Consider the following 14,190-nt stretch of genomic DNA (forward strand, 5'->3'; position numbering starts at 1 on the left):
GTAGGGTCCTGAGTACCGAGTTTGAGAACCACTGCTCCATGCCATGGTGCGACTTGGTAGCACAGAGTGTCTTTGTGTGCAGATTTTTCCATCACAATGCATTTTGTTTACAAAGTGGCGGAGACAGGATGAACAGTCAGCTTCTGTTAATTAAAATGCTATGTGACATGTCTAGATTGTGTGCTACTGTACCTGCATAGGAAATGCTACGCTGCAATGAAGCAATTTGTATGCAGATACAGCCACAAGCACACAGTATAGGCATGCTGCAAATCAGTAGCACATGCTTGTGGATCCTATTCACAACGTTCTGTGAATGAGATGTAAAAAAGTGAAAAGTGTCATTGCATGAAAAAGGTTCATGCAATGACACTCGAGCTATGGAGGATAGATGTATGTGGACACACTGGGGTATATTTAATGCTTTTGGGTAAGTAGGTGCCGATAGCTCGTGGATCAGTATTCAACTGACCCCCCCCCTTCCCCTTAACTCACCTTTTCCACCTCACTGGTTCTTTAGTGAGGTGGAAACAGCGAGTGCGGATGTCAAAGCGGCGAGGCTCGCTGTTACATGCAGTGGCCTGGCTGCATATGCGGCGGACCTCGTCGTGCTTGGGAATCCTTGCCATCCTCTGACGGCGAGGATCTCCCTGGAACATAGAATAGGGCGAGCGGCTGGCGAGGGGGTTAGACAGCGAGGATGGCTTGTTTTCGATGATCCTTGCTGAAAACAAGCCACCCTCGCCGCAAAAACTGGAATTGAATTCCGCCCACTGTATGAGGGGTATATTTTAATTCAGGCATGTCCAACGTTGGCCCTCCAGATGTTGTGAAACTACACATCCCCCAGCATGCTTTGCCATAGTTTTAGCATTCTCTAATAGCAAAACTGTGGCAAAGCATGCTGGGATGTGTAGTTTCACAACATCTGGAGGGCCAACGTTGGACATGCCTGTTTTAATTGATTTCAGATCATTGAAAAATGTTCTCAATCAATGTTGGGCTTCCAGGGTTAAAACACAGATTTACTAACATAGGATACTTTTATATTCATTGTTAAATGTTAGTAAATGTGTATTTTAGCCCTAGAAGCCTTCATTGATGAAGATTGATTTAATCAAACTGAATGACCTTTAGAAAATATACTGCTTACTGTGCACCTTTCATCTTTTCTTATAACTAGTTTGTCGCTAAAACTTTATGCCATAATATGTATAATGGTCTGTGTATTTATCCTAAAATAACTTCAATAAATACCTTCTCATTTAGTTTAATAGGTACCGCCAGAAGTAAGGCCAATTACTTCTTGGCAGGAGAGTTTGAAAAATGTAATTTCTCTAATTAATCAAATGATGTTTAGACAGTATTACCAGAGGCCCGTCATTTTTAGCAGACTTAAGGGGTGTACACACGGTGCCATTTTGACTAGTTAGTCAAAATCCCCTAGACGGTTAGCCAAAATCGCACAGTGTTAAACTTGCGGCCCCGCTGAATCAGTAAGCCAGTATCGCCTAGCAAAATAGACTAGATTGTACACTATCATAGTGAATGTAGACAAAATCTCCAGTGCATCTAGTCAAAATGGCCTACTAGCCAAGATCCCTTTGGATACACCCAGCAGCTCCTGAGTACCAGAGCCTCAGTGAGACCCGGTCCAACAATACACAAGCGTATACTGCCTATCCTGGTGCCACCGAGACCATTCCCTCCCCCTGTGATTGTGTGATAGTGCAGTATAAGCAACAGGGGCTTCTGTGTGGTGGCGCAGGTGTCGCCTTACCTGCTCATTACTAAAACATGTCCTAAAATATATCCCAAAAGGAAAATGGCATATTTACAACAAGAAATAAAAAGAACAATTATTCTTGCAACACTGCAAATGGTAGAAACTGTCAACTATTGTTGCAGTGTAATAAAACCAGCCCAATTCAGCACAGCATTTGATGCTCAAACAACATGTTAGATAGAAGCTAAAAAATGGCCCATTACTAACTGCTCACCAGAGAACTCAGTGCATGTCTCTGTCACACAACTGTCTGTCTACTATATGGCCCTGATTCTGGTTCAATTGCAAAAGCAAATTCTCTCTTTAATGGACAAAACCATATGTACTGCCGGTGGGGCAGATGTAACATGCGAGAGAGTTAGATTTGGGCGAGGGTTGTACTTCAAACTGATATCTATAATACAGTGTAAAAATAAAGCAGACAGTATATACTCTGCACAGAAACAATATAACACCCAAATCTAACTCTCTCTGCTCATGTTACATCTGCCCCACCTGCAGTGCACATGGTTTTGATCATTAGAGAGAGAATTTGCTTTTGCGGGTGAACCAGAATCAGGCCCATTATTAAAATATAATGGGCTATACTTCTAGGAATTTTCTTCTGAAGATAGGTCACACTATTTAAAATGTTCTTGAAATTAGAAAATAATTTTCATCGATGATTAAGGACTATCTCTTATTTAAAACGCACCTTAGCGCAGAAGAGGACAGTGTAGGCACCACTGAAAAGTGTCATAATATTTACATGTATATTGTGCATAGTAATTAAGCTAAATTAGAAAAGTTAGCTTGGAACCACTTGCATTGTTCTCGTGCCACTTGTGTAGTTACGGTTTTATTTCTGTTTATTGTCATACTGACTGCAGCGATGCGCGGAGACCTAATGCTATGGCCCGTACACAAGGAGTGACGTAGGGGCATTTTGTAAGCAATCTAGTGATATCGCTTACATAATGTACCTAAAACTCTACATTTGTAGGCCCCTTAAGAATCATCAATGCCGACAGCAGTAACATCCAGCTGTGTGACATAAAATCGAATTAACAGTGGCAATAGTGATTATATATAAAAATTAAAAAAAAAAAAGAATTTCATATATAATCACTGTTGCCACTATTAATTAGATTCTATGTTATAGGTCAGTAGCTCTCAACCTCGGTCCTCAAGGACCCCCAACAGTGCATGTTTTCCCGGTCTCCACACAAAATCACAGGTGAAATAATTAGCTCCACCTTTTAAAATGTGTCAGTGAATAATGAGTGCACCTGTCAGGTGACCTGGAAAACATGCACTGTTGTGGGTCCTTGAGGACCGCGGTTGAGAACCACTGTTATAGGTGATGTAATGCACTATTTATTAGATTATATGTTATGTATTATTATGAATTTGACATATTGTGATTTACTGTATAACCCATTTCATTAGTTCTAATTAGAGCAACAGGTGTGCTTCCCAGTGGGTGTATACAAGCAAGCACACGTTGATCATCTAATTAAGTGCACATGATAGGGCTAGTAGGGGATTGGTGAAGGATGTTCCTTATGTGAGTATATTAGTAAACACTGGGTTTGAAAATGTTTATCCCTGATGATATATTTATTTATTTTTTAATAGTGCGTATGAATCATTAAGCGCCACATGGTGTTTTGTTATACACTCCAAAAACATACAGGTAAGTTCATTGACTCCCAACAAATACTAAACCCAGGGTACTCTTTACTTAGAAGGGCGCCCACGATTTTAGTAAAAAATCTCGGGCATCTCGGGCATTGAATGCACTAAAAAATCGGGTGCGATCAACCGACGAGATGCCCGAGATTTCCCATAGGGAACAATGTTAAATGTGGCGAGCGCAGCGAGCCCCGCGAGGGTACGCGGACAGCTGTGAAGCCCGCGAGGGGACGCGGATACCTGTGAAGGTATCCGCGTCCGCTCGCCACACTTTCTATTCTCAACTCCACGCCGACGTGGATAGTGGGGGTATGAAAAGGTCGTAGGACGCGTACCGCCGCCCCTCGCGGGCTCGCTGCGCTCGCCACGCTTCGGGTTGACGTTGATCGTGGGGTGGCGTTAACAATTCGGGTGGCCATTATTCACTTCAGGGTGCCTATTTGGCCTCTGTGGCCCATTTAACATTGTTTCCTATGGAAAAATTGGGTCAATTGAGGTATTGAACAGGAAAATCGGGTCAATTGAGACATTTAACATTGTTCCCTATGGGAAATCTCGGGCATCTCGTCTGTCGCATCGCACCTGATTTTTTAGTGCATTCAATGCCCGAGATGGCCGAGATGGGCGCCCTTCTAAGTAAAGAGTACCAAACCCAGTAAGAAAGTTGTGTGCGCTTACATGGGCAGACCCGATCTGCATCAAATTCTATGTTTCTATGGAACCTTTAAAATCATTAATTGACATTTGTGATAAATATAATTTTTCCAACATTTTGTGTGTTTGGGGTCATCTATAAAACAACATAACTATTTCATTTTTCTCACTGCTAATATACACTAAAGGAAGATTCTTCCTAAACACGCAAAAATATAATGCACCTCCTCCATCTGTTCTTAGCGGCCTTGCAATGATTCTGCCACTAGACTGTCATTCTCAATAATTAGCTCACTATTTAAGTAAATGGAAAATGAAACTTCAAGCAAGAAGGTAAGAAACACATGAAAAGGCAAAGCAGGGGGAACAAAAGGCTGAGATTATGGTTACAACTATATATAATCAGCTAACTCTATCGTTGAACCTCAACAATATACAGTCCAGGATCAGATCATGTGGTTTATCCAATGTTTATGAAATTCTACTAAAATGCAAAAAGCCACATCTAGTACTCTTACCATTTGAATGGGTTTCTTTCTAAGGTCCCTCTCGGTCACCAGCTTTTCGCGGTCAGTAACATAGAGGCCACGCTGTGCCAAGGCCTGGATGACAGCATCATGCCCCAGAAGAGGTTTGGCAGTGTCACTTTTAAGAATGAGGCTCCCTGCTCGGCAGAACAAGTCTGCAGAAAGCAGCAGGTTCACCACTGGTGGCTTGATGTGTTCCTGGTCATACTGATCGGTGTAGAAAGGTTCTTGAAGTTCCTCCGGAACATTTTCTGTGGGTCATAAACATATAAAATGGTCAGTTCTTTAGTTTAGAAAAAAATCTAGTCGGACATTGCAGATTTTCTGACATTACATACTGTATATTTTCAGACTGATTATTGCATATTCCTATTGTTTATTTAATCTAGAGGGCACCTATTAAATGCAGGAATGTTACATATGTAATTTTTTGGGGGTGGGGCACTTATATGCTAATCTACTGGACTTCTGACAAAACAAAGATGCAGGAAACAAAAAACAAAAAAACAAAACAGGAATATCTGATGCCCCTTTCCCACTGCAGCTAAAAAATGGTAAATTGTCGATTTTCAGCGCAATTTACCGTTTTAAGGCTGCAGTGGGAAAGTGCCAGAGTTGAAATACCTTTTAAAGCTAAATGGTATTTCAACCCGTTTTTAAAGCAGAGTCCTACACGTTAAAATAACGTTTAAGAGGCAGTGGGAATGCCTCTTAAACGTTATTTAGCCTCCAGGCAGTCCCAGTGCCTGATGAGACTTAGTAGTTCTCACTTTGTTCATGTGTAATGAGTGCACGTGCATAATAAAGAGCTGCTCATTACATATGCGCATATGTAATGAGCGGCTCATTAGTATGCACATGCACTCATTACATATGCGCAAAGTGAGAACTACTAGTTCTCATCAGGCACTGGGACTGCCTGTACCCCGCATGGACCCCCGCTGCCTCCCCACTGCCCTGCATCCCCGTGCAGTTAAGTACAAGGGGAGGGGAAGTGGGGGCACAGGGCAGGTATGGGGGTTAGGCACTCTTTACACCTGGGGGGGGGGGGGAGGGATTAGGCACTCTTTACACTGGGGGGGGGGGGGTTAGGCACTCTACATTTTACACTGTTCACTGCAATGGGAATGGTACTTAAATGGTATTTAAAACGGTAATCTGCTGCAGTGGGAATGCTAATACCGTTTTCAATACCATTTAAGATTACCAGTACTTTAAACTAGTCTGCAGTGGGAAAGCAGCATGACAGTTTCAATTATAACATTATAACAACAATAAAATACTATGCAGTTATCTGACCAATCTGCCAGATATCAGATCAGCCAGGATATTGTATACAGTATTAAGCCACGTGATCCGAACATATTGATCAGTCAGGCATGCCAGATCATCATGTAGGTCTGTACAATGAGATATTGAAAACATCTCCAGGAGATGAGCACAGTCAGATATTTGGTGCCATACACTGGAGAGATCTCACAGTGCCAGATAAAATATCTGTCACTTTGCCAGGCATTTTATTGGCCGCCTATGCCCAGTTAGAGATGCTACACATTAGTCCAACCCATTTATAGGCAAATTTAAGAAAGAAGGCTCTTATACAAATTTCTTATCATGCAACCATTATGGAAATTATATTTAAAAAAAAATTAAAAACACTCTGAGCAGCCACATAAAGCTAAAATGATTATAATCTGACCAATTTATTGATCTTACTAAATAACGCGCTTTTTGTTGCTGTGAGAGATTCTCAAAATATCCGATAAAAAATGCCAGCGTCACTCACAGCGACTGTTCTTTTAGTATAAATAGATACAGCCAAGTTAATGAATTGAAGTTTAGTTAAATATTGCATCCCAAAAAAAGAACACTATACAATACTATCTATTACAGGTTGAGTATCCCTTATCCGAAATGCTCGGAACCACAAGCATTTCGAATAAGGGAATTTTCCGTTTTTTGGAATTCATTTTTTTTAACATACTTACCTGATCCCCGGGCATCCACCAGGATTTTCTTCAGTGGTCCCAGCGGTGACGTCACCGGCACGCCCGTGCAATGCACTCCTGGGACCGCTGAAGAAGATCCTTAAGGCCGCCTGGACGCAGGGGGACTTGGTAAGTATGAAAAAAGGGGCGAGGGGGGAGGGAATCCAAAATATCCTAAAAAAAAAAAACATGGTTTTTGGAATATTTCTGGTAAGAGATCTCCGGATACGGGAGACTCGACCTGTATCTTCTAAAAAGGTGCTAAATAAATAAGTAGGTACTAATCGGTTACCATAGCCACATCCCATGTGTAATAGAACTCCCATTTTAGTAAATTTCCCCCATAGTTACAAAATAGTGAACGGCTTAACATTATGAACAATTAACATTTATGGGGCAGATTTATTAAGCTTGGAGAAGAGATAAACTGGAGATAAAGTGGAGAAAAGGTAAAAGGAGATAAAGCACCAGCCAATCAACTCCCAACTGTCTTTTTCAAACACAGATGATTGGCTGGTGCTTTATCTCCTTTTACCTTTTCTCCACTTTATCTCCAGTTTATCTCTTCTCCAAGCTTAATAAATCTGCCCCTAGATTAGGATCAATGTATATAACAGTACAATATGCCGGCAGCCAGGAACCTGTCACTCGCAATCCGAGTGACAGTTGGTATACTGACCACCTGAATGCAAACGAGGGGGGGTGGGAGGAGTGCAATGACGCGTAGCATGCCACAATGTGGGCATAGTGGTTTGCTTTGCTCGCCACAAGGTTCTATATAGGGGTCGCGGACCCCCAACAAGGCAGTATAAACCCTGTGCACCGGGATTCTGCCTGACGATAATGTCAGCTGTCAGGATCGTGACCGCTGGGATCCCGACTGTCAGCATATTAACTACATACCTCCAATTGTGCTGCAGATCTGCATCTGCTGATAAGATTGTGCCATCATACACACCATTTCCAATCTTTGCCAGACCTGCTGGTCTGAAAGGGATTACTAGTAGAAGAATTAGACAAACTACATACACACTTCTGTATTGGGGCCATATTCTCTAAGCTTCAAAAGTGATAAAAATAGGATTTTAATACCTACCGTTAAATCCTTTTCACTGAATTCATATGGGGTACTGAGGTCTTATAACCTTGGGGAATAGAGGGTATCCGACAGGAGACAGGCACATAACATTTTCTTCAACCAGGGTGTGCTGGCTCCTCCCCTCTACTTCCCCCTACTAGCCAGTTAAGAAAACTGTGCCCGAAGGAAGGATAACGTATGTGAGGTAGGAATTAGCATTATGATAACGTGGTGAGATTTGCACCAGCACACCACAACAAACACAACAACTCTCTCAACTAAACGTAGTTAACCCCGTCATTGTGTTATTAGAAACATAAATTGTATAAGATTTTTGTGGAGCAATTAGTTACCAAAACCCAGCTGCTCCTAAACAGGTCAACGGACCAATAACTTTACAGAATGCCAGAAGTTGCAATTAGCAAGAAGGCAATAACAGGATCACAACCTGTGCAAACAGAGCACCGCACTGAGGCGGGCGCTCACAGTGAAAAGGATTTACCGGTAGGTATTAAAATCCTATTTTCACTTTCATTCATTATGCGGTACTGAGGTCTTATAACCTTGGGGAGGTCCCAAAGCTTCCAGAAAGGGCGGGAACGTGCGGAGCCTGTTGCAACACCGCCTGCCCAAACTGGGTATCATCCCTGGCCACAGTGTCAAATTTATAAAATTTGACGAAAGTGTGTTGACTAGACCAGGTGGCAGCTCTACATAGCTGCAATGCTGACACACCCTGAGCAGCCGCCCAGGATGCTCCTACGGCTCTAGTGGAGTGAGCTCTCACTGAGGCCGGAATAGTCAGATGGGCTGCCACATATGCTTGCTGTATAGTGGAACGAATCCATCTAGCAATCGATTGTTTCGATGCCGGGCAGCCTTTCTTTAGTACGTCATACAACACAAAAAGACATCCTGATGTTCTTCTAACGTAGATCTGCAAGATTCTAACCACATCAAGTGACTCAGGAATATCTTTATGTCCTGAACAAGAAGGCAACACAATCGTCTGGTTCATATGGAATGCCGAGACCACTTTAGGCAGGAACTGCTGTCTTATCCGAAGTTCTGCCCTGTCTTGATGGAAAATAGATATGGACTCTTACAAGAGAGCACCAAGCTCAGAAACTCTTCTGGCCGAGGCCAGAGGCAGTAGCGTCACCGTCTTCCAGGTGAGGTATTTCAAGTCAATGGTGTCCAACCAGGCTGACTAAAGGTACTCCAGGACAACATCTAGGTCCCAAAGCGCCGTTGGCGCCACAAATGGAGGCTGTATTCTCAAGACTCCTTGCAAAAAGGTCTGGACTTCGGGATAGACCGCTAACTTTTTCTGAAAAAAAGACAGAAATGGCCGATATTTGAACTTTTAAAGACCCCAGCCGGAGTCCCTTATCAAGGCCCACCTGCAAGAAATGCAGGAAACGGTCTAATTGAAAATCTGCGGGCGGAAAACTCATGTGCTCGCACCAAGACACATATCTTCGCCAGATCTTATGGTAGTGCGAGGCCGTCACTGCCTTCCTGGCCCGGGTCATGGTGTTTATGACCGAGGAATGAAATCACTTCAGAGCTAGGATGTTCCGCTCAAGCTCCAGGTCCTGGTAGACGAAGGGGCCCTGTACTAGAAGATCTCTTCTTAGAGGCAGCCGCCACGGTTCTTCTACCAGCATGTTTTGCAGACTTGCGTACCATGCTCTCCTGGGACAATCCGGTGCTATTAGGATTGCCTGCACCCTCTGATGTCTGATCCTCTGCAACACTCTCCCCAGGAGGGGGAGGGGCGGGAACAGGTACACTAGGTCGTATGACCAGTCCGTGGTCAGAGCATCTGTTCGAGGATCCCTTGTCCTTGAGCAATACCTTTCCACCTTGTGGTTGGTCCTTGAGGCCATTAAGTCTATCTGTGGGAGCCCCCACAGATCTACGATGCTTTCGAATACCTGAGGATGCAGACCCCATTCCCCGAGGTGGAGATCGTGACGACTCAGGAAGTCCGCCTCCCAGTTGTTCACCCCGGGTATGAAGATGGCAGATATCGCCACAGCATGCATCTCTGCCCAGGTCAGAATCTTGAAGACTTCTCTCATGCACGCTCTGCTCTTCGTACCGCCTTGGCGGTTTATGTAAGCAACTGTCGTTGCATTGTCCGACTGGACTTGTATCGCCTGATGTTCCAGGAGGGAGTGAGCCTCCAGAAGAGCATAGTGTACAGCTCTCAGCTCCAAGATGTTTATGTGGAGCTGTGTTTCCATGCATGACCACCGGCCCTGGAATCGCATCTCATGTGTAACTGCCCCCCAGCCGTGAAGGCTGGCATCTGTGGTCAGCAAGATCCAGTCCTGGATCCCGAATCGTCTCCCTGCAAGGAGATTTGCCGTATGTAGCCACCACTGCAGGGACTGTCTTGCCTTCACAGACAAGCGAATCAACCTGTGCATGTGGATGTGTGAGCCCGACCATTTGCTCAATAGGTCCCACTGGAATATTCTTGAGTGGAATCTCCAGAACTGAAGTGCCTCGAATGAGGCCACCATAGTTCCCATCAGTCTGATGCAGAGGTAGACCGAGACTCTTTCTGGGGTTAGCACCTCCCTCAACAGCTGTTGTATTGCTGCAATCTTCTCCCGTGGGAGAAACACCCTTCTCTCCACTGTGTCCAAAATCATCCCCAAGAACTGGAGACGTTGGGACGGAATTAGTGAAGATTTTGGTATATTCAGGATCCATCCGTGCTGAGACAGGAGATGTCTTGTTGTCTCTATGGCCCCCAGCAGCTTGGACACTGACTCAGCAACAAGTCGTCCAAGTATGGGATGATGTTTATCCCCTGAGCCCTTAGTAAGGACATCATCTCCGCCATCACCTTGGTGAAGACTCGTGGGGCCGTAGAAAGTCCAAACGGTAGGGCTTGGAACTGGAATTGTTCCTCCAGGATTGCAAATCTCAGGAAGGCCTGGTGTGGGGCCCACACCGGTATGTGGAGGTACACATCCTTCACATCGATGGACGCTAGATATTCTCCCTCTTCCAGACCTGCAATCACTGCCCTCAGGGATTCCATTTGGAATTTGAACACCCTCAAGTAGGGGTTCAGGGACTTTAGATTTAAGATGGGTCGAACCGACCCATCTGGTTTTGTAACCACAAATAGGTTTGAAAAGTAACCCTTGTTCCTTTCTGCAGCTGGCACTGGTATAATGACCTGTGCTAGGATCAGCTTTTGTACCGCTTGTCTGAGGATACTGCGATCCTCCGCTGCTGCTGGGAGTCCCGACCTAAAATACCTCTGAGGGGGTGGTCTTTCCAACTCCAGCCTGTAACCGTGTGAAATAATGGCCCTGACCCAAGGGTCGAGGGCGGATGCATCCCACACGTGACTGAAGAACCTCAGTCTTGCCCCCACCGCGGGAATATCCCGAGGTGGGAGTGGCCCGTCATGCGGCGGGCTTAGGGGTAGCTGCGCTTGTGCTACGGTCTCTTCTAGCAGCAGCCGCTGCCTTCCTAGGCTTACCCCTGGCTTCTCTATTGGCGGTGGAGCCTCCTCTGGCCTTGGACCTGAATTTAGAGGTCCGAAAGGACTGCTGTGAACCCCCTGTGAAAGGGCGTATTACCGGGGTGGAGGCTGACGGGAGGTATGTGGACTTACCAGCCGTAGCTTTTGATATCAAATCATCCAGTTCACTCCCAAAGAGCCTATCCCCTGGAAGGGCCTGAAGGGGAGACTCTCTACGCTGCGTTTGGAGTCCGCGTCAGCGACCCACTGCCGCAACCACAGGGCCCTGTGGGCCGACACAGCCATGGTCGAGTTGCGGGCATTAATTGCACCTAACTCTTTTTGTGCTTCGCACATCATCTTTGCTGTGTCCTGGATGTGACGTAGCTTTTCAGCTACCGTAGGTACATCCATGTCACCTTCTTGTATCTGGCCTGCCCATGTGAAGATGGCTTTTGCCATCCAGCAACTAGCAAGCACCGGGCGTTGAGATGCCCCACTGGCTGTACACATAGCCTTTACTGTGCCATCTAGTTTCCTATCAACCGTACCTGGGACTGGGAGCGCCACCTTTTTTGAAAGGCAGGACACCGAAGCATCCACTATTGGGGGCTCCTCCCACACCTTCCTGCCCGTGGGGTCAAAAGGGAAGGTAGATTTAAAACGCTTGGACAATGTGAAGCGTTTCTCTGGATTTTTCCAGGCAGCTTTGAACACCTCTTCTAAATCAGACTGTTCAGGAAAGATGATATCTTGCCTTCTGTGTGATACAAAAAATGGGTCACCCTCAACCGGTGTGGCTAGTTCAGTACCTTAAATGCAAGACTGTGACGTCTGTGAATCTACAATATCATCTGCGTCACCATCGCCATCACCATCATCCATATCGGAGTCAGGTGCCACGGCATCAAGTGCCCTTTTACGGGACACCCTTGGCATGGGTGTAAGAATATCCACCCTTGCTGACAGGACCTTTAAATCCTGTTGGACTTGCTTAGTCTGCAAATTATTTGTCGCCAGCTGTGATGAGACAGTCTCTAACATGGCTTTCATACCAGTGGCCCATGAAGGTTCCTGGGAGTCAGCCTGCGAGCTACTACGCTGCGGAGACATGTTACTGAGCTGTGGTGACATACATTGCTCACATGCAACCTGTGATGTGGAGCTAGGAGCAAACTTGTTGTTGCAAATCATGCAAGTTATTTTTCTCACCATGTTGGAGAAAATAATACCCCCTTAAACACACTGCAGTCAAGCTGAACACACACACCGTGAATGTACAGTAGTATATATGTATATATACACACACTATGTGCAGTTTTACATATATAAATGACAGTGTAAAATTGCTTAACTAGCAGTGGGGGACTCAGAGGAATATGGGGGACACCAGCACCCTGTAACCTGGTCTACCGATTAGATAGACCGGCTTTTATGCACAGACACCAGTATTATCAATACTGTGTACTGCTATCAGTGGCTTATAGCACACTATAAGCGCTATCAAGCGCTATACTTGCTGTCTCTGCTGACTGATCTCTCTCCCTTCAAGGCTGCACTGAGGAGTGATCTCTGCTCTGCTGTAATGGCGCCCACAGCATGAGAAGAAGCAGGAAGCAGTGTACAGGCGCGCTCAGGTCCCGCTCTGAGCTAAGCCCCGCCCCTTGTAATGGCGCCCGGGCTATGCTAATATTTATACTGGCGGCTGGTAACCCTTTAATAAGGATTGACCCACATAGCGGTATATGCCCTGGTGGTCCAGTGGCAATGCCTGGCATCCAGTCTGTCGGCGTGGCTGCAGTGTTAAAACAGCTGCGCGCGATCCCTGTGATGGGCCATCGCGCCGCCATCGCCATTATGCCACACATAAAACCGGCGTCCCCACTGAGGGGACCCGGTTATCACTCACCACCGACGTTTTCAGGCTGAGTAAGGGGTGTGCGGCAGCTGGGGGTGTGATCGCTGCAGCGCAATGCCCGCGTTAACAGCACCCTCTCAGGTCGGTGGACCTGCAGCAGGGATCAGCTCGGTTCCTTGAGAGGCCTGCAGCAGTCCCTTCCCTGGCTTCCCTCGTCACAGGGAAGCTGTTAAGCCCAAACAGCAACCCGAAAATAACAAACTAAAATAAATTGAAGAAAAACTCTCTGGATCTCCAGGTGTGTGCATCCTCTCCTGAGGGCACATTGGGGCAGATGTATTAAGCCTTAACAAGAGATAAATGCAAGTGTGATAAGGAGAGATAACGTCCAGCCAATCAGCGCCTTACTGACTTCTTTCAAACACAGCCTGTAACATGGCAGTTGACAGGTGATTGGCTGGACGTTTATCTCTTGTTATCACCCTGGCATTTATCTCTTGTTAAGGCTTAATACATCTGCCCCCTTTTCTAAAACTGGCTAGTAGGGGGAAGTAGAGGGGAGGAGCCAGCACACCCTGGTTGAAGAAAATGTTATGTGAAGCTTAGAGAATCTGGCCCTTGGTTTGGTGACTGGCTTTTGGGTCTCCAGATTTTTAAGTAGGTTTAAAAATCTACTGACAATATTAGGTGGTCAGGATAGGATACACCAGAGGTCATACGCACATACATATACATTATCTGACCAAAGGAGACTGGGTGAGAATTGGACAAGTGTGTACCCAAGTTTACTGAGGTATCCAGCATTTACGTATATATATTTTCTTTAAACTCTATAGTTCCTTTACAAATGGCAGACGTTTGGGAAACCACCACTGTATAATACAGTATTTACAATCTAGTCACTTCATGCCTCTCTTCATTACCTTCAGATTTTATTATCACGTTGGAAATAAGATATTTGTTCAGTGTATATGGAAAGCAAACAGAAGGAACAAGTACTGTACATACCATGTGATTGATTTAACCTTCACTTTCATACTACATTGCTACCTTGCTAGTAGATTTAATTGCCATAACTGTGGAGAATTAAAAATTTTTAAAGCCAAATTAATTGGATAAATAATAACTTGTG

At 45.2% G+C, this 14,190-nt stretch overlaps 1 protein-coding gene across 2 annotated transcripts in view; it reads right to left on the reverse strand.

Moving 5' to 3' along the window:
• Positions 1 to 14,190, reverse strand: part of CAMSAP2 (calmodulin regulated spectrin associated protein family member 2) — a 145,511-nt gene that overhangs the window by 106,719 nt on the left and 24,602 nt on the right. For both annotated transcript variants that reach the window (XM_083156854.1, XM_083156853.1), the window contains exon 2: positions 4,633 to 4,892. In XM_083156854.1, the coding sequence (XP_083012980.1) occupies positions 4,633 to 4,892 (260 nt within the window). The remainder of the gene's footprint in view (positions 1 to 4,632; positions 4,893 to 14,190) is intronic.

This window comes from Crinia signifera, chromosome 8, assembly GCF_055691185.1.
Source record: "Crinia signifera chromosome 8, ASM5569118v1, whole genome shotgun sequence".
Taxonomy (NCBI): Eukaryota; Metazoa; Chordata; class Amphibia; order Anura; family Myobatrachidae; genus Crinia; species Crinia signifera.